A 23,693-nucleotide genomic window follows, 5' to 3' on the forward strand; every position below is an offset into this window, starting at 1 on the left:
GAGTGGGATTTTTTTTTTTCACCCAAATACTTTGTTTGCAAGGAGACCAGGAATTTAAAGTGATGTCCCTACCAAAGCATATATAAGGAAGTGAGTAATGGTCTGGCTTTATCTCCCTGTAAATGGCCTTTTCTAGCCCTTTGTATTTGATAATTCTAGGGTTTCATGCTGAACTGACCTTAGCTTTTCTTTCCAGGTACCCACTTCTCCAGGAGCCCCGTTTTGTTATTTCGTCAGTGATCTATACTCTGTTGGTGACATTCAGTACCACTCACATGGAGCCACCGCGACCCTGTCTTTAAAGTCTTCTCTCTATGCCTCCGCTCTGCCCTCAGTACCTGTGACCGACCTCCGTCTGCATGTGACCTATCATAAGAATGACATGCTGCAGTTTAAGGTATGTGTCTGCAGTACCCATATGTATCAAGTGCCCACTGGGCACTTGGCAGTTCCATTACATTTTGCTAGTTGAGGTCACAGAACCCTAAAATAAGTTTGCTCCTCTGAGCTAACCATGCCGAAGTATACTAGATCATTATCCTGGGGGCACTGAAAGACCACTGATGAACCAGTGCTGCCTGTTCTGATGTGCATTTGAGAAGGTCACTGTGTCTGCTGTAAGGAAAACGGTTGGCAGGACAAGAGTGAAAAAGGAGAGGCCAGCCAGGAGGCTACCGGTTAGGGTGTCCTTGTGGGTGACCAAGTGTAGACCAGGTATAAGAAAGGAGGATGGTGGGAGAATTGAGAAGGTAGAATCACAGGACCTGGTGATGACTGCAAGTTGGCAATGAGGGAGAGGGAGCCATCAAGAATGATTGCCATGTTCCGGGCATGTGTCTCTATGTGGGTGACAGTAATATTACCTGAAATGGGAGCATTGGACAGGTTTGGGCTTGGGCAGAATAAGATGATGGGTTCAGTTTGGGATACTGAATTTGGGATAGCTGAGAAGTAGCCACAAGAGTGTAGTGATCTCTTTCTTTCCTACGATTTAATGACATCTAAGGATTAGTGACAGCCTGTTCTTATGTCTATTTTTCTCAAAGACAGGAATTTGTCCATTCATCTTTGTGTTTCTGAAATCTGACACCGAGCCTGATAGACAGTTAACACTCAGATGTTTTATGAAAGAGTAAATGAAAGACATTGGACATTGCCCAAAAGTTTCATCACAACCTGCTATCAACCTAGACTGACTCCTTTTACATCTTCTAATGCAGGGAAGATGCTCTTTGATATTCCTGGCCTCACCATAGTGCTGGCCTGTGGTAGGCACCTAGTGAGTTTGAACTAAATGAACTTGCTTGCATTTCCCGCTTCAACCCTTTCCTCCTCTACCTCCTGATCAAACAGTAGCTCTCCCCCCGCCCCAGTCTTTGCCTCTTTCTGACCCAGCTTTAATATGTTGGGTCTTTGCATTTATTTCTCTACCAGGAATGACTTTATCTCCTTGTTGTGCTGGGTTAACGGCTGCAAAGGTTTTAATACAGCCTGTATTTTGCCCATGACATCACCTCAGTCTTCTAGAAGCTGTGCTGGGCATTTTCTTCTTTATAATGTCACAACACTCCCACATAGCTATACATGAGCATATCATCACCCAGATATTGTGGGCACCTCTTTTATTTCCCATTAGCATGTGAATTTCTTAAAAACAGCAAGAATGTGTTATCTGATTTTGTGTGTCTAGTGTCTATAGTGTTGGGCAGGGGTAGAGTATGTACTTGGTGAATCAATTTAGATGCCATTTGTTGCAAGGACATCTATGATTATTTTCATCAAATGGAGTTCATATTTTTTTTACTTATTTTCAATTCAGAGAAGTTTTCAGATATTCACATACAACCACAGATAAATAAATAATAGATTTATATCTACCAAACTGATATTGTACTGATTTTCAAAGATATCAACAATATCAAAGCAAATGTGTTACTGTAATAGGGGCCTTAAAAATGAGATGACAGGCTCAGGTCAAAATGTTAAGTCTAACATTGTTCTTTGATATAATAACTAAATCCCTGGTATCATGAGCTTAATGGAGACAAATACAGCATTCACACTCTGTGTCAAGGATACAAGTTTCTGGTAAGGTATATAGGTTTCTAGAGTACTATATTTTCCTAATTTTCTTTGCACTCACCCTAGATTTATGATCCCAACAATAATCGGTATGAGGTCCCGGTTCCTCTCAACATACCCACAGTTCCTTCCAGCACCTCTGAGAGTCAACTCTACAATGTCCTTATTAAGAAGAATCCATTTGGGATTGAAATTCGCCGGAAGAATACAGGCACTGTAATGTAGGTGGCTTCTAGTCTGATTTGAAATTGATGGTTCCCTGCACTGCCAGGTTCATTGTCCTTGGAGATATCCTGGCTCAAAACACCACACTATCCATTTCCAGATTTATGAATACATTATTCCTTTGGGGCCTGTTCTTATGGGAAATCTTTAGTCCCCTGGCAGTAATTACTGAGATACTTACATGTACTAGGGATTCATTCAACTAGTGTTTATGGGGTGGTTAGTATATATTATTTTTATATTAGGTAGAAGATGAGGTCTCTCTTCTCATGACAAAAATTAATGATCAATAACAAAGATAATGTAAGTTAAAATATAAATAATGAAGTTTAGATAGTGACAATTGCTAGGTAGGAAAAAGAACAGGGTAATAAAGAGTTATGGGGCGTTTACTGCTTTTGATACTGGGGTCAGAGTAGGGATCTCAGAGAAGGTGACATTTGAAGTAGTACTTAGATGAGAAAGATCCACCCATGTGGAGATTTGGGGGAAGGGAGAGGACATTCCAGACAGATGGAATAAGAAGTGCACAGGCCATGAAAGCACACTTGCATATTGAGGAGAAAATGCTTGTTGTGGTCGCAGCACACTGTAGCTGGATGGCTGTGGATGTTAAGTAGCGAAGGGACAGTAGAGAGGACCAAGAGTGGCACCCCGGGCTGGTGTGGAGCGGTAGCACCCAAGATGTGAAAAGTGATTGGATTTGGCATCCAGGAGACAGAACTGAAGGGAGGCAGTGAGAGAGGAAACCAGAAGAATGAATGAAGGCTAAGCTAGCTCCTGGGCTGGCAGCACGTGCATCAAAGATTATTTTAATCAAATGGACTTTGTGGTTTTTTGGGAAGATTAACAGGGCTCTGGGTGAGAGAGGGAATCAAGAGTTCCGTTGTCCTTGAAAAGTCAGCTGCTTGAAGCCAATAGGATGGCCCATTTCTTTCCCCAATACACCCTTTTTTGTTGCAGTTGGGACTCTCAGCTCCTTGGTTTTACCTTCAATGACATGTTCATCCGCATCTCCACTCGCCTTCCCTCCGAGTACATCTATGGCTTTGGGGAAACTGAGCACACAGCCTTTCGGAGAGACTTGAACTGGCACACATGGGGGATGTTCTCCAGAGACCAGCCCCCAGGGGTAAGGACAGAGCATCTGGGATCTGTGTCTACTTCTTTTTATGCACTATGTACGCTCCATGCTTCATCTTCCCAGATTCACCTTAGATGGTCACATTTCCACATTTAGATGAGTGGGTCTGTGCTCAGTCTCCTTTGTTTTTTATGTATTTAGTTCATTGCACAGAGAAAACAGGACATACCTTGCCAATAATTTTTTTCGTGGAGTTTCTTTGTTGGCCACTATGTCTTCTAATCTCTTACCACTTTCCCTCCACGACTCTCCCAGTACAAGAAGAATTCCTATGGCGTCCACCCCTACTACATGGCACTGGAGGAGGATGGAAGTGCCCATGGGGTGCTCCTGCTAAACAGCAATGCCATGGGTAAGAGATGCCAGCATCTCCCCTTGTTTCTGTGAACCAGTCATTTTTGAGTAACAGTGTGTTCAAACTAGCTGACTGAAGTCAAAATTATTATCTTGGGGACAGTGTTCTTGTTTTTATATTTCATTTCCTATATAGCCTTTCTGTTTATTTCAGTTTAGTAACATGCGGTAACAAGAGTTAACTCCTATTTGGCAAACATACAAGAAGGGATGTAAGAAGGGATAGAAAGAACAAGTGAGTCTCAAATATCCTGGGGGTCAGCCAGTGGAAGCCATCTTTTTAATTTGAATTAATGGTGAAGCTGTGGTTAAGAGTGCTCACTCTGGGGGTACAAGGGTGTGAAGAAAATTTATATGGTGTATTGGAAAGAGGGTGGAAAAATAGGGGGTGGGTGGAAAGCATGCATGTAAAAACTGGTCAAATCAGAAGCAGTTTCATGTGAATGTCAGTTTCCTGGTTTTGACAATGCACAAAAGTTACATAAGATGTGGTCATTGAGGGAAGTTGGGTAAAGTGTACAAAGGAACTGTAGTACATTTTTGCAACTTCTTCTATGTCTTAAACTCTTCTAAAATAAAAGATGTAGTAGTAACTTTAAAAGAACAGAATGACAGAGGGCAAAAATTCCAGGGGTAGCTCCCTGGGACTTTCACTTAACTTCTTCAATTTGATGCAGGAATAGTAATAATACTTTCTCTTAATACTCCATAATAAAGAGGCCTAGGGAGAAGGAAAGGGTAAGAATTTGAGGGGTTATTTGTCACCTTGAAGGTTTCCAGCTTGAGTGGTGTTTTCCTATATTTTCAGATGTGACCTTCCAGCCCCTTCCTGCCTTGACATACCGCACCATAGGAGGAATTCTGGACTTTTATGTGTTCTTGGGGCCAACTCCAGAGCTTGTCACTCAGCAGTATACTGAGGTAGGAGGACATTAAACTGATTATCAACTACTCATACAGTAGGTTCTGAGTACCCAATCCACCTTGATTAGCATAACTCTCAGATGATACCTGGAATTGTTGATCCTTCTGGAAGATAGACTATAAAATGAAGAGCAAAGAAAATATATCCCAATAACCATTAAATTTGCAGCCCCTTAAAGCACTGCAGAGTAGCAGAAGTAGTATGGTGCCAGTGGTGGTGTTGGCAGTGGCGATGGTAGTGGTGGAGGTGGTGGTGATGGTATGGTGGGTGGTAGAGATGGTGGTAGGTGGAGTTGGTGGAGCTGGTAGTGGTGGAGGTGGTGATGGTGGGGGATGTGGTAGTGGAGATCATGGTGCTAGAGATGGTCATGGTGGAGGTGGTGCAGGTGGTGATTGAAGTGGTGGAGGTGGTAGTACAGGTGGTGGTGGATGTGATGAAGGTGGTAGTAGAGGTGGGGCATGTGGGGCAGAGGTGGTGATGTGGCGATGGTGATGGTTCTGGTAGTGATGGTGGTCATTAGTGGTCACGACAGTTACTTTGGCAGCAGTAACACACTTATATAACTTACTATGTGTCACTGATCATTTTACATATATGAACTCATTCATTCTTCACAACACTAATGAAGTGAATACTATTATTATCCCCAGTTTGCAAGTGAAAGAACTGATGAACAAGAGGTTTTTAACTTCTGCACAGGGCTACATAGCCAGCAGAGTTTAGAGCCTGTATGGTAGGCCAGGCATTTTGCCTCTAGATTCTGAGATCTGAGCCAGTAAGCTCGACTGCCACTAGGAATCAGAGTAAAATCATATTTTCCAAAATTCTTAGGGAAGTAAGTAAAGTCTAGCAGAAAGCTTTCTCCAAGCTATCCTAGTGGTTCTACATCCACTCAGTTTCTCTCCATTTTTGAATTTCTTGATTATCTAAGATAGGACGCCAGAAAGATGTTCTTAATAATATGTCAACAATTTTAATCCCGAGTCTCCTTTTTAAGGAATGAATTTTCTGTTTATTTTCTAGCTGATTGGTCGGCCAGTGATGGTTCCTTATTGGTCCTTGGGGTTTCAGCTGTGTCGCTATGGATACCAGAATGACTCTGAGATTGCCAGCTTGTATGATGAGATGGTGGCTGCCCAGATCCCTTATGTATGTTCTTCATATGGGTGGATTGGCTCTGGTACCTCATGGCTGTTACTAGTCTTCTCTGTATCTGGATTAGCTTGCCTTCAAGGGGGGGCAGTTCCTATAACTATATGACTTTAAAATATTTGGTCAAAAACACCTTTGGTATCTTAAGAATAAAAGGTTGCCCAAACAATAGTTTTGCTTAATTGAAAAGAAAATGACCCAAATTTAGTCAGATCACCATAGGTGCAGATAAAACCTCACTTCCAAAACTTGGCTGGCATAGTGTTCCCTCAGCTTTGAGCTAAAGTTGAAGATAGGGATCTTGGTTATCAGTTTCCTGATGAAATAAATATGGAAACAAATTCTATCCTTCTCTTGAGGGGAAGTAGGGTCCAAGAATCAGAGAATTAATCCCCTGAACTTCTTACATATTAAATTTTATTCAATATATTTTTCTCTTATTTACAATTGTTGCTATTAATGGTAAGCATGGTATGCAGTATTTCATTTTTAAAAAGAAAGCTATGTCTGATAACCTCCAGGATTGGATACTCTAAAGCAATCACTTTTTTTTTTTTTTATAAGTAAAAGGTAGATTTTCCATCCATCCAATTATATTAGTGCTGGGGAGCTTACATTATGTTCTTTTCTCTGAAAGTGAACCACCGATCCCAGGGGCAGCCTCTTTGGCAAGGTAACCACAGTCACTCCTACTGGCCTTTCACAAAGCACTGTCTCTTACTCTCTTTTCATTTATCCTCCCAATAGTCTTGGCAGATAGATAGGCATTATCATCCTATTTTTGCCGATTTAGTTTTTTTTCTTCTATCTTACTACTGAAAATTTGAAAATTTCCCAGAATCTAATACCTGATACCTGAGGTTTGAATAAGTCAAAAGGAAGCCTTATGAAATTCACCACTGGTTAGTAGAAGCTTGTTCTCACCTGGAACCTGGCCTTTTCCAAGCAAGAGCCACTCATTTTTCTCCTGTGCTCCCACCAGGACGTGCAGTACTCAGATATCGATTACATGGAGCGGCAGCTGGACTTCACCCTCAGCCCCAAGTTCCTGGGGTTTCCAGCCCTGATTAATCGCATGAAGGATGACGGGATGCGGGTCATCCTCATTCTGGTTAGTCCCTCTGGGAATGGGAAGAGTTTGAGAGAGTGAATGGGCTTTGGTGGAGGAAGCTTTCTTTTGTGTTTCTGTCCATGTCATGAGTGGAGAAGTTGAGGTTCAGAAAGAAAGGTGTATTTCCCAGGATTCACAGAAACATGGTTCAGGTGGGAGCTGGTGCCTTTCTGTTTGAAGAGTTCTTTTTTCTGTCCCAAGTTGTTCTCTGGGTTTGGACTTCTACCTAGTCTGTGCTTTGATTTCAGGACCCAGCTATTTCTGGTAATGAGACACAGAACTATCCTGCATTCACTCGGGGTGTGGAAGATGATGTCTTCATCAAAGCTCCAGATGGTGGAGGCATTGTCTGGGGAAAGGTATGACCAATGCGGTGATCCACTAATCCCCAGCCTGGGGTGGGTGACAGCGTGTTTGTGCATGTTGTTTTTGGGCCTTTTCCATTTGGGTTTAGGGCTTAGAAGTTCTCATTTTGTCCATCAATATTTGTCAACACAGTTAAGGAATTTTTAGGGAATATATGTATGTGGGTGCCTTGTGGGATCTACTTTTCTAGATGAAAATCAAGGTATTACCACCTACGACCATGGTTTATAGTTTCTTAGGAAGTACTATATAAGATAAATTATCTAGTGCATTGCTTTTGAACAGTTTTCTCTCCACAGGTGTGGCCTGATTTCCCTGATGTTGTTGTAAATGGGTCTCTAGACTGGGAGACTCAAGTGGAGGTAAAGGACCCTTTGTGGACATGGGAGAAGTCAGGGCTGCTGGGAAGGGGTGGCCATTCTCAGGATAGTGGATTTCCCCATGCGTGTGCATTCAGGAATACACTGAGGGATTATGTCCTGTGTGTCCATCTGTGTGGCAATCACTTTATATGTAATATTTTACTCCCAGTTGGAAGGCAGGGATTATTATCTTCAGCATAACTAGGATTCAGAGAGCTTAAATTACTGCTCTGGAGTTCTAGGTGACCAAGTGATGATTTCAAATCCAAGGCTGCCAGATTCCAAGGGCCCATGAAATTTCTACCTCCTAAGAAATACTGTTTGCCTAGAATGAGTGCATTTGTTGTTGTTTTTATTGTTGTTCCTGAATATTTTTCAGGATATTTTTGAAGATTTTTATTTTTATTTATTTGAGAGAGAGAGAGAGAGAGAGAGAGAGAGAGAGAGCATGCAGGAACAGGGGGAGGGGCAGAGAGAAAAGAAGAAACAGGTTCGTGCTGAGCAGAGAGCCCAATGCAGGGCTCAGTCCTGGGACCCTGGGATCATGACCTAAGCTGAAGGCAGACACTTAACTGACTGAGCCATCCAGGCATCCCTTGAGTATGTTTTGAACATAGTCTCCAAACCCTGTCTTGAGTGATGGAATCTTTTTCTCTGTATTTTTCTTTTTCTCTGTTTTCCATGGACAAGCTTCTCCATCTTCACTCTTACAAATCCCCCATCCTGGGGAACCTGGGTGGTACAGTTGGTTAAGTGTCTAACTCTTGGTTTTGGCTCAGGTCATGATCTCAGTGTCCGGAAATCAAGCCCCTCATCTGGCTCTGTGCTCAGCGGAGAGTCTGCTGCTCTTCCTCTCTCCTTCTCCCTCTGCTCTTCCTGCCCCTCAAGTGCTCTCTCTCTAAAATAATAAAGTAAATATTTTTTAAAGTAATATAAAAATAAATTCCCCATCCTTCCTTGGTTTCTCAACTTCTCTCTTACCTCCCAGCTTCCATCCTTACGTTAAAACTTGTTCTCTCTGGGTAATAAGTTCTTACTTGTAATGGATCTTATATAAGGATTCAAGGGAGAGGACCTAGCTTCCTCTTCTCTCTGTTGCTTCTCATAGGAAACTATTTGAAATTTGCTGGTCCAGAGAGACCATATGGACACAGTAGTCTGCCAGGCTAGAGAAGTTCAGGGTCTCCTTGATCTTAACACTCATTCATTCATTCATTCATTCTTTTTCTTTTTTAGTATTTTTTCCTCTAATACAATTGAAGTATGACTGACAAAATTGTATATATTTAAAGTATACAGTGTGGTGATTGAATACATATATGTAACATGAAATGATTACCATAATCAGGTTAATTAACACATTCATCGTTTCATACATTTACCATTTGTTAGTGTGTGGTGAGAATACTAAAGATAGGGCACCTAGGTGGCTTAGTTGTTAAGCGTCTGCCTTCAGCCCAGGTCATGATGCCGGGGTCCTGGGAATCTAGCACTGCATCCGTGCTCAGTGGGGAGCCTGCTTCTCTCCCTCTGCCACTCCCCCTGCTTGAGATCTCTCCATATCTCTTTGAAATAAATAAGATCTAAAAAAAAAAAAAAAAAAAAAAAAAGAATACTTAGGATCTAAAATCATAGCAACTTTTTTGTATACAAGACAGTATTTTTAGCTGTAGTCATCAGGCTATACATTAGATCTCCAGAACTTACTCATCTTAAAAATAAAAGTTGATCCCCTTAGACCAGCATCTCCTCATTTCTCCCACTCCATTACCCCTGGTAGATACCATGCTGCTGTCTGTTTCTATGAGCTCAAACTTCCTTTTTTTTTTAAGATTCCACATATAAGTGAGATCATATACTATTTATTTTTCTCTGTACAGGTTTTTCATTTAGCATAATGTCCTCTAAGTTTAAGTATGCTGTGCCAAATGGCAGGGTTTCCTTCTTTATCATGGCTGAATAATATTTCATTGTGTGTTTATATGTACGCCATATCTTCTTTACCCATTCACCCATGACAGATGCTTGGATTTTTTCCACATCTTGGCTGTTGAGAATGATGCTGCAATGAACATGAGAGTGCAAATGTCTCTTTAGATATTTCTTTCATTTTATTCAGGATATATATCCAGAAGTGGGATTGCTAGATCACCTGGTAATTCTTTGTTTACTTTTTTGAGGAACCTCCATATTATTTTTCCACATGACTATACAAATTTAAATTACTACCAGTAGTGCACAAGGTGCATGTCTTTTTGTGCATGTCTTCATGAACAGTTGTTGTCTCTTGTCTTTTTGGTAAAAGCTATCCTAATAGGTAGAAGATGATATTTCATTGTGGTTTTGATTTGCATTTCCCTGATGATTAGGGATGCTGAGTACCTTTTCTTGTATCTTTTGGCCATCTATATGTTTTATTTAGGAATATATCTATTCAGATCCTTTGTCAACTTTTTAATCTGTTTTTTGTTGTTGGTTTTTTGTTTTTTTGTTTTTGCTATTGTATAAATTCCTTGTATACTTTGGAAGTTAATCTCTTGTCAGATACAGGGTTTTCAAGTATTTTCTCCCATTTCCTAGGTGGTCTTTTCATTACTTTGATTATTTACCATGCAGAAGCTTTTTATTTCCATATAGTCCCACTTGTTTATTTTTGCATTTGTTGCTTGTACTTGCGGTATCAGATTCTCCCCCAGAATCATTGCCAAGACCAAAGTCAAGGAGCTTTTCCCCTGTTTTCTTCTAGAAGTCTCACGGTTTCTGGTCTTATAATTAAGTCTTGGGGCACCTGAGTGGCTCAGTCATTTAAGCATCTGACTCCTGATCTCAGCTCAGGTCTTGATCTCAAGGTCATGAGTTCAAGCCCCACACTGGGCTCCATGCTGGGTGTGAGGCCTACTTAAAATAAATAAATAAATAAATAAAAAGAAATAAAAAAAATTTAAGGCTTTAATTCAGGTTGGAAATTTTTTGTGAGTGCTGTAAGAGAATGGTTCAGTTTCATTGCTTTACATGTGGATATCCAGGTTTCCTAGGACTGTTTGTTGAGGAGACTATTGTTTTCCCACTGTGTGCTCTTGACATGTTTGCCAAAGATTAGTTGATGGCACATGTGTAGATTTCTTTCTGGACTTTCTATTCTGTGTCATTGGTCTATGTATCTTTTTTTTTTTTTTTTTTTTTTTTTTTTTTTTTGCTAGTACCATGATTTTTAAATCATACTGGGAAAGGGACCACTTCAGTGACAAAGAGGTTGGCTCTCCTACAATTGTAAGCCATTGAGGGCATTTGGAAATCTGTGGGACAGTTTTGATTATTACAGGGGAGCACCAAATGGCATTTAATGGACAGTGACTAGGGATGCTCAGAGTTCTGATTGTGGGGGATGTTCTCTGAAGAATTCTCCTGCCCCAAATGACAGTTGTATTTTTATTAGAGATTCTAATGAAGGCACCCTAATAAAGTCATGATATGTATTTGATAGCATGTAAGAGATTCTCAGTAGGTAGAATAATTATGACTACTTATATTAATAAGACCCCCTCATGATGCTGGTGGGGACGAAGCTACTGATACCCAGGTCTGGCCTGGCTGTGGGTAGTATAAAGCAAACAAACAAACAAGCAAACAGTAGGCAGCCTATGGAAAGCAGATTACTGAATCTGAAGCTCAGATTGAATTCAGGAAGTCTAGGGTTGGGGGCTACGAACTGAATTTTGCTAGCACGCGCATAGTGGGTTGTGAAAGTGGTCCAATGACCAGACATGCAGATGGGTCCGTCACGAGTTGAGATCAAGGGGAGTAACAACAGAAGTTGCAAGGCTGGAGCTGAATAGAGATGGTAGTGAGGCAGAGCCAGCACCTTGGAGAATGGCAAAGCATGTATTTCTTGTGTAAATCATCAGAGCACTTTTCAGTGAGACTAATGAATTAGAATTGGTCAACTTTCTTACTTGTATCCCCTATGGGATTCAGTTGTGACTCCGGCAAGGCTGGTACTGACTCTGTTTACCCTAATCCTCCATCTCCCTCCTCTACACCATGTTTCTAACCCTGCCTGAGCTGGAGCTCTGTTTCTGGTGAGAGGTTCTCTTCTTTTGGTTCCATGTTTCTACCTCTATTTTCTAGCAAAAAGCCATCTCTTTCAAAAGATTCTCAGTGATGTGGTTCACCGCCCCTCACTTCACTGTGAGCTGGATCCCTGCATTTTGTTTCATTTCTGTTTTCTTGTGTTCTTTTTTTGCCTTTTACCTAGACATATGGGTTCATAATTGCCTTTTGTCTATTGTATGTATGTAAGAGGAGGGTTCCTAAACCAAGTCCTCTTTCTGTTGTACCCCCTTTTCCTTACCCCCCTCCCCCAGGACCCTCTCCTCCCACCAGTAGCATTACTTAACTCTTGAACTCTTAAAATGCACTGAGGAACCCAGAGGGACCTATTCACTGGGACATACATAGGACCATGGAGTACCATTACAAGCAGCATGGGATGTATAGAAATTTATAAATACTTGCTGCTGCTGACACTCGGAGGTGCGAACTCACAATTATTCACCGAGCATCTATTTCACGTTAGGTTTGAAGCTAAGCACGGTGAGGGGGGGAGTACAAAGTTCAACCAGAAGAGTATAAAACAAGATCCTTGCTCTCAAAATCCTGGTAATACAGTTAAGCTTCGGATCCAGGTTAAAATAAAGACACAGCTTTTATTATTTGGGGGAGGATGAAGAGAAGAGAGCAGTGTTAAAACTTCCTCTTTAGCTCCTCCCAAGTGACTTGACACCCAAATACAGTTGTTCAGTGATTTCTGAAACTACAGAAAACACATGCACACCAGTGAAATGTCTCACCCCTCACCTCCTTTCCTCAGTGGGAGTGAGACAGGTGAGGATCATCTGGGTGTTGCCTTCCATCCTGTCGACAGTCCATCTGATGCCTTTGAAGCTGCAATCTCTCCTGGCTCCCGCTTTGTCTGAGCCAAGCTTCGGAAATGGCAGGACAGAGGTTGAAAGTTAAGCATCTAGCACACGAGACAGTGAATTTAGGGTGTTGGTTGGTACTGTTCATGTTGATATAAAAAGGAAGACAGTCCATGGATACTTTCCAAATGCTAAGCAGGTGTTTAATTTGTGCTAATGTCTCTTCTGTGCGCTCATATTTCAAGTAAGCTGCACACGTTCTCTAGGCTTTGTCTAAATTATCTATCATCATGCATTATAGGGATGTACATGAGTTATGCTATCAGGAAATGTCGGTTTGCTACCGAATATAATTTGGGGGACCGATAAACTACATTTAATTTTTACAGCTATACCGAGCTTATGTGGCCTTTCCTGACTTTTTCCGTAACTCAACTACCACGTGGTGGAAGAGGGAGTTGCAGGAACTCTACACCAACCCACGGAATCCAGAGAGGAGCTTGAAGTTTGACGGCATGTGGATTGTGAGTGTGTGGGTTCGTGTCTGTGCACATGTGGGTGGGTGTGTTTCTGTATTTGTGTGTCTAAGCTTATATATCATGACCTTTAATCAAAAGGAATAATAATCATCCAAGAAAGACTTTGAACCCATCTGATTGCAATACCTCTAATCAGAAGTGGATCATCCCTAACACTCCTCATATCTTACAACTCGCCTGAAGTTCCTGCTGTAAAATGCCAGGGTGATTACTAGGAATTTCCTGAACTTGAGCCTTGCCCTCATACCTTGAGGGAGATTTTTTTTTTTAATCCTCTAGCCAGTCATTCTTGTGGGCTTGATTGATCTCTCTAGTCAATTCTCAGCTGGATCTAATGAGTGTCCCTGGGCTGGTATCTACCGGATTGCTGGAAGGCAAATGATTTATTCATTGCTTCCTTATCTCTGAGTTGGCAGGATGTAATGATTTGAAAAAGTAAGATCTATCTGTGTTGGACATTTCTAGGATATGAATGAGCCAGCGAGTTTTGTGAATGGAGCAGTTCCCCCGGGCTGCAAAGATGCCACTCTGAACCACCCTCCCTATATGCCGTGTAAGAGCCCTCGGCCTCCTCTGTTGGCAGAGCCATGACTACGAGGACATGACCGCCACAAGTGCCACAAGAGTTCTGACTATTCAGGGCACATCTTAACTGGTGCTGTGGTTTGGGGGTTGGGGGGGGGGCAAGACAAATACGCATCAAGCACTTTATCCAGCTGAGAGTGTATACGTTATTGGCCCTGTTGGGTGAATTTCTCAGATTTGTTCAGAAAACACTTAACTGTGGTTATGTCCCCAGAGGATTCTGTCTAAGTTTCTTAATTCTTCAGGCCTCTGTGAATTCCCCCACAGGAGTTTTTTTGTGCTGCCAGTGGGTGGAAAGCAGCAGCTTTCTCTTATCAGGGAGTTGATGGACTTTGGTGTTATCCTTGTGTTCATATCTTGGCTCCAGAAATTGTGTGACCATCACTAAGAATTGTGTGACCATCAACAGATTACTTGATGTTTCCGAATCTTTGCTTTAAATTGTGAAGGAAGAAAATGCTATCTCTTTTACAGAGTTACAATAAAAATTACATGAAATTATTTATAAGAAAAAATATTTAGACTGCCTGCTGTCAACTAATTAGGTGTTTGACAATTGTTTTCCTCTCCCTTGCCCTCGCTTTCTCCTGGAAAACCTTGCAGGGGACTTGAGGCTAAAACAGTTGTGTCCATTGCAGCTCAGAGCCGAGCATGGTCCCATGCCCCTGAGGAGGAGAGTGACCCATGCAGGGGTCAAATTAGACTTAAGATCCAGTGTCAGATCCCTTAAAGAGAAGTCAGGGATAACAGGATTAGGTGTGGCATTGACATCACTAGATCTTTCTTCTCAGATTTGGAGTCCAGGGACAGGGGCCTCAGCAGCAAGACCCTGTGCATGGAGAGTGAGCAGATCCTGCCCGACGGCTCTCGGGTGCGGCACTACGACGTTCACAGCCTGTACGGATGGGCCCAGACCAGACCCACCTATGAGTGAGTCACCCTCTCTGTTCTCTGGTGCACCTGACCTGCAGGGATAGCCAGTGGTTGATGAAGGAACCCTGCGTTTCCTTCCATGTCCCTCTCAAGGGTTAGGAAGATTTAAATCACAACTATGTCACAATTCTTATTTATTAAGCAAACATGAGCATGGAGCCAGGCTCCAGGATCAGTGTTAGAAGGACAGATTTAGGGGTGCCTGGGTGGCTTAGTCAGTTAAGCATCTACCTTCAGCTCAGGTCATGATCCCAGGGTTCCAGGATCAAACCCTGCATCAGGCTCCTTGGTCGGCGGGAAGCCTGCTTCTCCCTCTTTGTCTGTCTGCTGCTCCTCCTGCTTGTGTTCTCTCTGTGTGTGTCAAATAAGTAAATAAATAAAATCTTTAAAAAAAGAAGAAGAGGAAGAAGGACGGCTTTAAGTAAGCAGTTGTCAGAGAGAAAGATAGTCCTTGTGAAAGAGACCTACACAGAGACACAAGTGATCACACATGGCAGCTGATGCTGTAATTAATTCCAAGAGGTGAAGGGAACACAGAGGACTGGCTGTCTTTTCTTTTATTTCAAAAGGGACTCATCTCTGTTGGCTTTTCTTTTTCTTTTCTTCTTCTTCTTCTTCTTTTTTTTTTTTTTTTAATTATTCTTGTTGGAGGGCACCTGGGTGGCTCAGTTGGTTAGGCAACCGCCTTTGGCTCAGGTCATGGTCCCGGAGTCCCAGCTCCATGGGGAGTCTGCTTCTCCCTCTGACCTTCTCGCCTCTCATGCTCTCTCTCACTATCTCTCAAATAAATAAATAAAAATATTAAAAAAAATTATTCTTGTTGGAGAGCCAACTGATGTTCTGCTGAATTAGTCCTGTCCTATTTTGAGTTAAATGAATAAGAAGAGTTCTCTTAATGGAAAGTCTCATAAAGAAATTCACCTTCTTTCTTCCCAAATACAAAAACTTAGTACTTAGTAAAGTAGTGGTTAAGAGTTAGTGATTAGTCATTATTTTTAGGTGATTCAATAGGCTTATTATAAAGTTCATTGTAAAACACTGTGAAACACCATGTAAAGGCGTAGCTGCTACTATCATGTCTATCCTCTGAGATTAGTCAGTGGGGATTTCATCATGGCTCTGATTTCCATATTTCCTCCAATAATTCAGGAGATGTTTTGTTGCCATAACTTAGGCTCCAAAACTCTGGGAGGAGAAGCTCTGTGGCCTTTCCTCCTCTGATCTCTCCCCATTCACCTCCTTGTTCCCTCCAACAAGAGCTGTGCAGGAGGTGACAGGACAGAGAGGGATTGTCATCACCCGCTCCACGTTCCCTACTTCTGGCCGCTGGGGAGGTCACTGGCTGGGCGACAACACAGCTGCCTGGGACCAGCTGAAGAAGTCTATTATTGGTGTGTGGGCTTATCCTTAAGGGCCTCTTTTGGTGGGAAGGGGGTTAAGACCCTCGCTAAAGGATTCTTGAGGGAGGAGGAGGCAGATCACAACTGCGGCCTCTAATCCAGCTGTGTTCTCATTGCAGGCATGATGGAGTTCAGCCTCTTTGGCATATCTTATGTAAGTGTCTTTGGGTCATTTCTAACCCCCAAGCAGGTAGTGACACCTTTCAGAAATCACCAACAGACTTGTTTTCTTCTACCTCATTTCAGACAGGAGCAGATATTTGTGGGTTCTTTCAAGATGCTGAATATGAGATGTGTGCTCGCTGGATGCAGCTGGGAGCCTTTTATCCTTTTTCGAGGAACCACAATACCATTGGGACCAGGGTAGGATGTTCGCTTATAGCTCAGAAGTGTTGTGTCATTAGGAATACAACCTCCAAGTTTGAGCTGTGTTCTCTGTGACATTTTCAAAACCATTGAACCCTCATGTTTGTTTTTTAATTGATACTTTTATGTAGTGTGAAATGATTACCATGGGAGGATTAGTTAACAACTCCATCACCTCACAAGATTGCCATTTCTATTTTTTGTGGTGAGAATATTTAGTATTTACTCTTTTTGCAACTTTCAAGTATATGATATAGTATTGTTAACTACAGTCACCATCCTGTGCATTTCATTAGCAGAACATATTCATCTTATAACTGGAAATCTGTAGCCTTTGACTGATACATCCCCATTTCTCCCATCCCCCAGCCCCTCATAACCACTGTTCAGCTCTCTAATAGATGTGAGGTAGTATCTCATTGTGGTTTTGATGTGCATTTCCCTGATGAATAGTGATGTTGAGCATCTTTTTATCGGCAATTTGTATGTTTCCATTGGAAACTGGAAACTAATAATAGGAGGAATACTGGAAAACTCACAAATATGTGGAAGCTAAAGAGCCAATGGGTCAAAGATGAAATAAAAAAAAATTAAAAAATCTTGAATGGAAACACAACATTTCAAAACTTATGGGATGCAGTGAAAGCATTTCTAAGGGGAAGTTTATAGTGATAAACACCTACATTAATAGAGAAAGAAAAATCTCAAATAAACAACCCAACCTTACACCTCAAGGAACTAGCAGAAGAAGAATGAAGTATACCCAGATTGAGCAAAAGAAAGGAAATAACAAAGATCAGAGGAAAAATAAATGACCTAGAGACCAGAAAAACAACAGAAAAGGTCAACAAACTAAGAGCTGGTTCTTTGGATAGATAAACAAAGTTAACAAACCTTCAGTTGGACTTGATAAGGAAAACAGAGAGAAGGCTCATATAAAGAAAAGTATAAGTGCAAAAGGGAGACATTAGAACCAATACCACAGAAATGCAAAGGATCACAAGAAACTACAATTGTAAATTGTAGAAATGAAGAAATTCTTAGGAAGATACAACCTACCAAGACTGAAACATGAAGAAACAGAAAAGCCAAACATAAATACCAAATAAGGAGATTGAGCTAATAATAAAAATCCCCAACAAAGAAAAGTGATTTCCCTGGTGAATTATATCAAAAATTTTAGAGAAAAATCAACACCAAGACCACCTCGAACACTTCCAAAAGACTGAAGAGGAGGGAACATTCCCAGGCTCATTTCACAAGATCAGCATTATCCTGACACTAAAGCCAAATAAGGATGCTATAAGAAAACTAAAGATCAATGTCCCTCATGAACATAGATCCAAAAATTTGCAATAAAATATTAGCACACTGAATTCAACACTTGGAAAAAATCACACACCACGATCAAGTGGGATTTAACTTGGGATATGAGGTTGATTCAACTCACACAAATAAGTGTGATACACTACATAAATAGAAGGAAAGATAAAAATCATATGATCATCTTGATATAGGCAGGAAAAAAATTTGACAAAACCTAGCCTCCTTCCATGATGAAAACTCTAGACAAATTAAGCACAAAAGGAATGTACCTCAAGGCTGTATGCGACAAGCCCACAGCTAATACCATACTTAAAGGTGGAAGCTTGAAAACATTTTCTCTAAGATTGGACATAAGACAAGTGCCTACTCTCACTACTCCTGTTTAGCATAGTACTGGGAGTCCTAGCCAGAGCAGTCAGGCAGAAAAAGAAATGAAAATCATTTAAATCAGAAAGGAAGTAAAACTGTCTCTGTTTACAGTTCATATGATCTTATATATAGAAAGTCCTAATGACATCATAAAAATTGCTAGAATGAATCAATTAATTCAGTAAAGTTGCAGAACACAAAGTGAACATACAGAAATAAGTTGTGTTTCTGTATACTGACACCAAGATATTAGAAAAAGAAAGAAAACAATGCCACTCACAGTAGCATCAAAAATCTGCCCTTCAATGGATGAATGGATAAGGAAGATGTGGTCCATATACACTATGGAGTATTATGCCTCCATCAGAAAGGATGAATACTCAACTTTTGTAGCAACATGGACAGGACTGGAAGAGATTATGCTGAGTGAAATAAGTCAAGCAGAGAGAGTCAATTATCATATGGTTTCACTTATTTGTGGAGCATAACAAATAGCATGGAGGACATAGGGAGATGGAGAGGAGAAGGGAGTTGAGGGAAATTGGAAGGGGAGGTGAACCATGAGAGACTATGGACTCTGAAAAACAATCTGAGGGTTTTGAAGGGGCGGAGAGTGGGAGGTTGGGGGAGCCAGGTGGTGGGTATTAAGGAGGGCACATATTGCATGGAACACTGGGTGTGGTGCAAAAACAATGAATTCTGTTATGCTGAAAAGAAATTTAAAAAAATCAATAACATAGTTCTTAATAAATTTAGCCAAGGAGATGAAAGATCTATACAATGAAAACTATAGGACATACGTGAAAGAAACTGAAGAATACACAAACAAATGGAAAGATATTCCATGTTCATGGATTCGAATTAAATTGTTAACAATGTCCATACTACCCCCAAACCATTTATAGAGTCAGTGCAATCATTATTGAAAGAAATAGCATTTTTCACAGAAATAGAAAAAAAATCCTTAAATTCTTATGGAACTACAAAAGACCCCAAATAGCTAAGGCAATCCTGAAAAAGGATAAAGCTGGAGGCATTGTGCTTCCTGATTTCAAACTATATCACAAAGTTATAGTAGTCAAAACAGTATATTATTGGCCTAAAAATAGGTCAATGGAATAGAATCAAAAGTACAGAAATAAACCTTTGCATATAATATTTGACAAGGGAGCCAAGAATACTCAATGAAGAGAAGGCAGTCTCTTCAATAAATGCTGTTGGGAAACTGGATAATCATACCAAAGGATGAAATAGGAACCTTATCTTACATCACTCACAAAAATTAACTCAGAATGATTATACTTTAAATGTAGGATGTGAAACTGTAAAAATTCTGGAAGAAAACATAGGGGAAACCCCCTTGACATTGTTCTTGGCAATGATTTTTTTTGGCTATAACACAAGAAGCACAAACAGGGAACGTGAAAATAAGTTAAGTAGGACTACATCAAACTCAAAAGCTTCTGCATAGCAAAAGAAACAAAATGAAAAGACAACTAGGGAATGGGAGAAAATATTTGCAAACCATATCTCTGATTAGGAGTTAATATCCAAAATATTTAAGGCACTCATACAAAGCCATGACAACCACAATCTCATTTAAAAACGGGAAGACAAATCACATAGACGTTTTTCAAGGAAGACATACACATGGCTAACAAGTACATGGAAAGGTCCTTGTTTTAGTGAACCAGATTCCTCAGTGTTCTTTAGAGTCTTTTGTTTGTTTAGGCTGCTTGTACCCAATATATTCCATCTTACAGAATATCTTACAGAGACATTTCATCATTTGTCTTGGGCAAGCATGAGTGACTTCTTTCAGTATATTAAGAATATTCTCAGGACCCTCTATAATCAACTTTGGTTTAACTATGTGTGATCTTCGTTTGTAATAAGCATTCAGTGACTTCCTTAAGCTCCCAGGTCCCCAAGGTGAGCTCTGAACACTCTTTTTTTCTCCTTTAGAGGCAAGACCCTGTGTCTTGGGATGCTGCCTTCATGAATATTTCCAGAAGTGTGCTGCTGACCAGATACACCCTGTTGCCGTATCTCTACACCCTGATGCACATGGCCCACACGGAGGGCAGCACTGTCGTGCGGCCTCTTCTCCATGAGTGAGTTAGTCTAACTGGGGTCCCAGTGACTAAGGGACAATATCATTCTGTGCGATGGCTTTTGAAAAAAAAAAATCCAAATTAATTTAAAGACATGATTGCCCTTTGCCATTAGCTTTCCAGGCATAGACCATGCATTGTAACTCCTTTTAGTGCAGCGTCAGTCATGCCCTAGGTCCTTGATAAAAGACTACTGAACGAAAAAAATTCAAAGTGATTACAATACAGCATGGAATACTTTCTTTCTAAATTGGGCATATGAAGAACTGCCTATCTTTTGTAGAAGCTCAGGTCCCAAAACACGGCCAGATATGAGGGATGGAGATTTGAGGGCTGAAGGCCATTCTTGCGTGGAGCTATGTATAGGCGAGAATGTGTCTAAATACAACCATTTCTGGGGTTTGAAGAACATGACAGAAAGGAAGAATGTATCTGATTAGGGAAAGAGTTAAAGGAAGGTATAGAATGCATTTGGATTTCTGACTTGGGTCTGAACTCAAGGAGTTTCTTCAGGGTCTGGCCTGAGGCCCTGTTGGGGGTCCTGATTGTGGTACCTTGGTTTCTCTTTCTAGGTTTGTGTCAGACCGGGTGACCTGGGATGTAGACAGTCAGTTTCTGCTTGGCCCAGCCTTCCTGGTCAGCCCTGTCCTGGAGCCTGTGAGTATGGAGGCCTCTGAGGAACAGAGAATTAGAGCTACAAGGCCCAGTGACTAGAGGTAGCACAAGAGGCCTGGTCTGCTGGGCGTCCTGAGATGGGGTCTCTTGCTCTACTGTCTCTTCTTCTGCCTCTGAGCTGAAGTCCAACACCTACCTAGGTGCTCTGGTCCTCTGCTTCCTCATCTTTAAATCAGCATAACAGATTCTGATTCATAGGATAATCAAGAAGGAAAGAACCTTATGGCATATTTCAAGATAGAATCATTTCTTTATTAACTAAAATAAGGAGTATAGGTGAATATGGGTCAGAAACAAATTTTATAGAATTGTTTATACCGAAGTGCATAATCTTGCTTCTAGCTAGTACTTCCCTTCCTTCTAAAAGATGTTTTCAGGCAGCAAAAGCCATTTCTTCGCTTTTTTTGTAGATGTATATAGGCTTCTGATTAAAATAGCAGCTAATTGCATCCTCCGCAAAACTTCCTGCACTAATCATAATCCCTGAGGTTCTGGCACCATAAAATCTGCAAATTTTTCTTCTGCTCCATCCCAAACCCGAGTTTGTCTCTTTCGAGAGGGGTGAGTCTATAAGCAAAGGGTGATTCCCGCCCTCCCAAAGTCCTGATCCCAAAGGGCTTTAGGGAGACTGTTAATTTTGGATAGGCAAATATCCCATTTGGTAAGAGGGAATAGAAGAAAGTCTTCCCAACATTACTGGCCTCTGAAAAGATGAACATGTGGGTCCAAGACCAATACTTTGTTTTGGCCTTTTAACTGTGTGAATTAGTTACCCTGCCCTGGATACAAGAGCCTACCTCCCAAGCCTTGTTTGTGTTTAATTTTAGAATGCCAGAAATGTCACTGCGTATTTCCCCAGAGCCCGCTGGTATGATTACTACACGGTAAGTTTTTCTGGTGTTTTATGCAACTTGGAAAAATGGTAGTGTGCACAGGCTTCTGGATCTGACACACCCACTGGTCATGTTCTGACATTGTCACTCATTTGATGTGTGATCTTGGAGTAGGCACTTTTAATCTTACCGACCCAACTTCTTCACCTCTAAATAGGATAAGAGCACTTCCTTTGCAGATTTGCTATAAAATAATATATTTTGTGAGTGTTCTGTATGTGTTAGTTTTTTTAATATTAACTCTTTTTTTAGTCTTTTATTATTTATTTATTTATTTATTTTAATTTATTTTTTATTTTCAGCATAACAGTATTCATTGTTTTTGCACCACACCCAGTGCTCCATGCAATCCGTGCCCTCTCCAATACCCACCACCTGGTTCCCCCAACCTCCCACCCCCTGCCCCTTCAAAACCCTCAGATTGTTTTTCGGCCATAGTCTCTCATGGTTCACCTCCCCTTCCAATTTCCCTCAACTCCCATCTCCTCTCCATCTCCCCATGTCCTCCATGCTATTTGTTAGGCTCCACAAATAAGTGAAACCATATGATAATTGACTCTGCTGTGTTAGTTTTTAATCTTTCACAATGGTGTATAATGGCAACACTAGTAAACACTTGAAATTGTACAGTAAACTATAGTTTATGTATCTGTTGTCCCTTGTGAGACCGTAAGTTCATATGTAGAGGGACCTTTCCTCTCTGTCTTTTTATTAAATATCTCCTTCTGTAGCATAGATGCTCCCGGACAATCTGTTAAATGTAATATCCTGAGGTTAGAGAGGTCTTGGGCAGTGTGTAAAATATACGTGGAGGTATGAGACCTAACCCTTGTGTGCTGAGCGACATAAGTGCATTTAGAAATGCAAGATGAACACATCATTCTCTTTCTGGAACATTTCTAGGCTGGTCTGAGCCCCAGAGACTCAGCTGGGAGAATGGAGCCTTTCAAAGCAACCTCAGGGCCATGTCTTCTTGTAGGGACACAAGTCGGGCTTTATTCTCGAGGAAGAATCAAAGGTGGTGTTTCCTCTCCCTATAGCCAAGCCTGGTCTAATAACTTTTCTGAGGAGAGCAAATCGACATACAGGAAAAGGAGGACAAGAGCCAGTGGGTTTGTGGTGGGAGTAACGGAAAACCAGACAAGGACAATGGCAGTCTTGCTCCTCTTCTCTGTCTCAGGGAGCCCTGAGTCCTTCCCTGACACCTTCTCCTTTCTTTTCCTTTTCTCTTTTTTTTTTAAACTTAATTTCTTCTCAGTGTAACAGAACTCATTGTTTATGCACCTTCTCCTTTCCACCACTCTTCCCTTTATTTTTGCTGGGCTGAATCTGTCCTCTGGAAGCCCTCATTAAGACTCAGCTATGTGGTTTGCAACCAGCCCTTTCCAGGAGGGGGCAGCCAACTGTTTTTTGTTTGTTTGTTTGTTTTTTGTTTTAATTAAATTTATTTATTTTCAGCAAAGCAGTATTCATTATTTTTCACCAGTAATCTTTTCAATATCAGCCACAGACAACTGTTTTTAAGCAAGCTAGCCTTGCTCCTGAATTTGCCTGTTGACTGCTCTGTTCACTCCCAGTCAGTGATTCTGAGTACACGGAGGTTCCCTCGTGCAGGGCCAGCACTAGGCTGCATCAAGGGAGGTGCCTGGGCAGGGATGGAAAGCCTGAGAGAAAACACAAGGACGCCCAGCTTAGCTTATAAAAAAAATGCACAATTTTTTTTGCTATTTGTGCAATGGAACTTGGGAATTAGCAAATGCCTCGAATGAAGGATAAGTGAAGAATGTATGATATATCATGGTTGTTCCCACTTCTCAAGGATCGTGGCTCCTATCATAGCTGCCTTGGTAGCT

General features: G+C 41.2%; 1 protein-coding gene across 4 annotated transcripts in view; it reads left to right on the plus strand.

The window, feature by feature from the left end:
• Window positions 1-23,693, plus strand: part of MGAM (maltase-glucoamylase) — a 96,080-nt gene that overhangs the window by 63,942 nt on the left and 8,445 nt on the right. For all 4 annotated transcript variants that reach the window (XM_059172074.1, XM_059172073.1, XM_059172075.1 and 1 more), the window contains 18 exons: window positions 197-397; window positions 2,149-2,303; window positions 3,271-3,439; window positions 3,707-3,803; window positions 4,614-4,726; window positions 5,754-5,879; window positions 6,865-6,993; window positions 7,242-7,352; window positions 7,659-7,721; window positions 13,030-13,164; window positions 13,645-13,732; window positions 14,556-14,694; window positions 15,955-16,088; window positions 16,217-16,251; window positions 16,344-16,460; window positions 20,124-20,272; window positions 20,845-20,929; window positions 21,775-21,831. In XM_059172074.1, coding sequence (XP_059028057.1) covers window positions 197-397; window positions 2,149-2,303; window positions 3,271-3,439; window positions 3,707-3,803; window positions 4,614-4,726; window positions 5,754-5,879; window positions 6,865-6,993; window positions 7,242-7,352; window positions 7,659-7,721; window positions 13,030-13,164; window positions 13,645-13,732; window positions 14,556-14,694; window positions 15,955-16,088; window positions 16,217-16,251; window positions 16,344-16,460; window positions 20,124-20,272; window positions 20,845-20,929; window positions 21,775-21,831 — 2,103 coding nt within the window. The remainder of the gene's footprint in view (window positions 1-196; window positions 398-2,148; window positions 2,304-3,270; window positions 3,440-3,706; window positions 3,804-4,613; window positions 4,727-5,753; window positions 5,880-6,864; window positions 6,994-7,241; window positions 7,353-7,658; window positions 7,722-13,029; window positions 13,165-13,644; window positions 13,733-14,555; window positions 14,695-15,954; window positions 16,089-16,216; window positions 16,252-16,343; window positions 16,461-20,123; window positions 20,273-20,844; window positions 20,930-21,774; window positions 21,832-23,693) is intronic.

The sequence above is a fragment of the Mustela lutreola genome, chromosome 4 (assembly GCF_030435805.1).
Source record: "Mustela lutreola isolate mMusLut2 chromosome 4, mMusLut2.pri, whole genome shotgun sequence".
NCBI lineage: Eukaryota > Metazoa > Chordata > Mammalia > Carnivora > Mustelidae > Mustela > Mustela lutreola.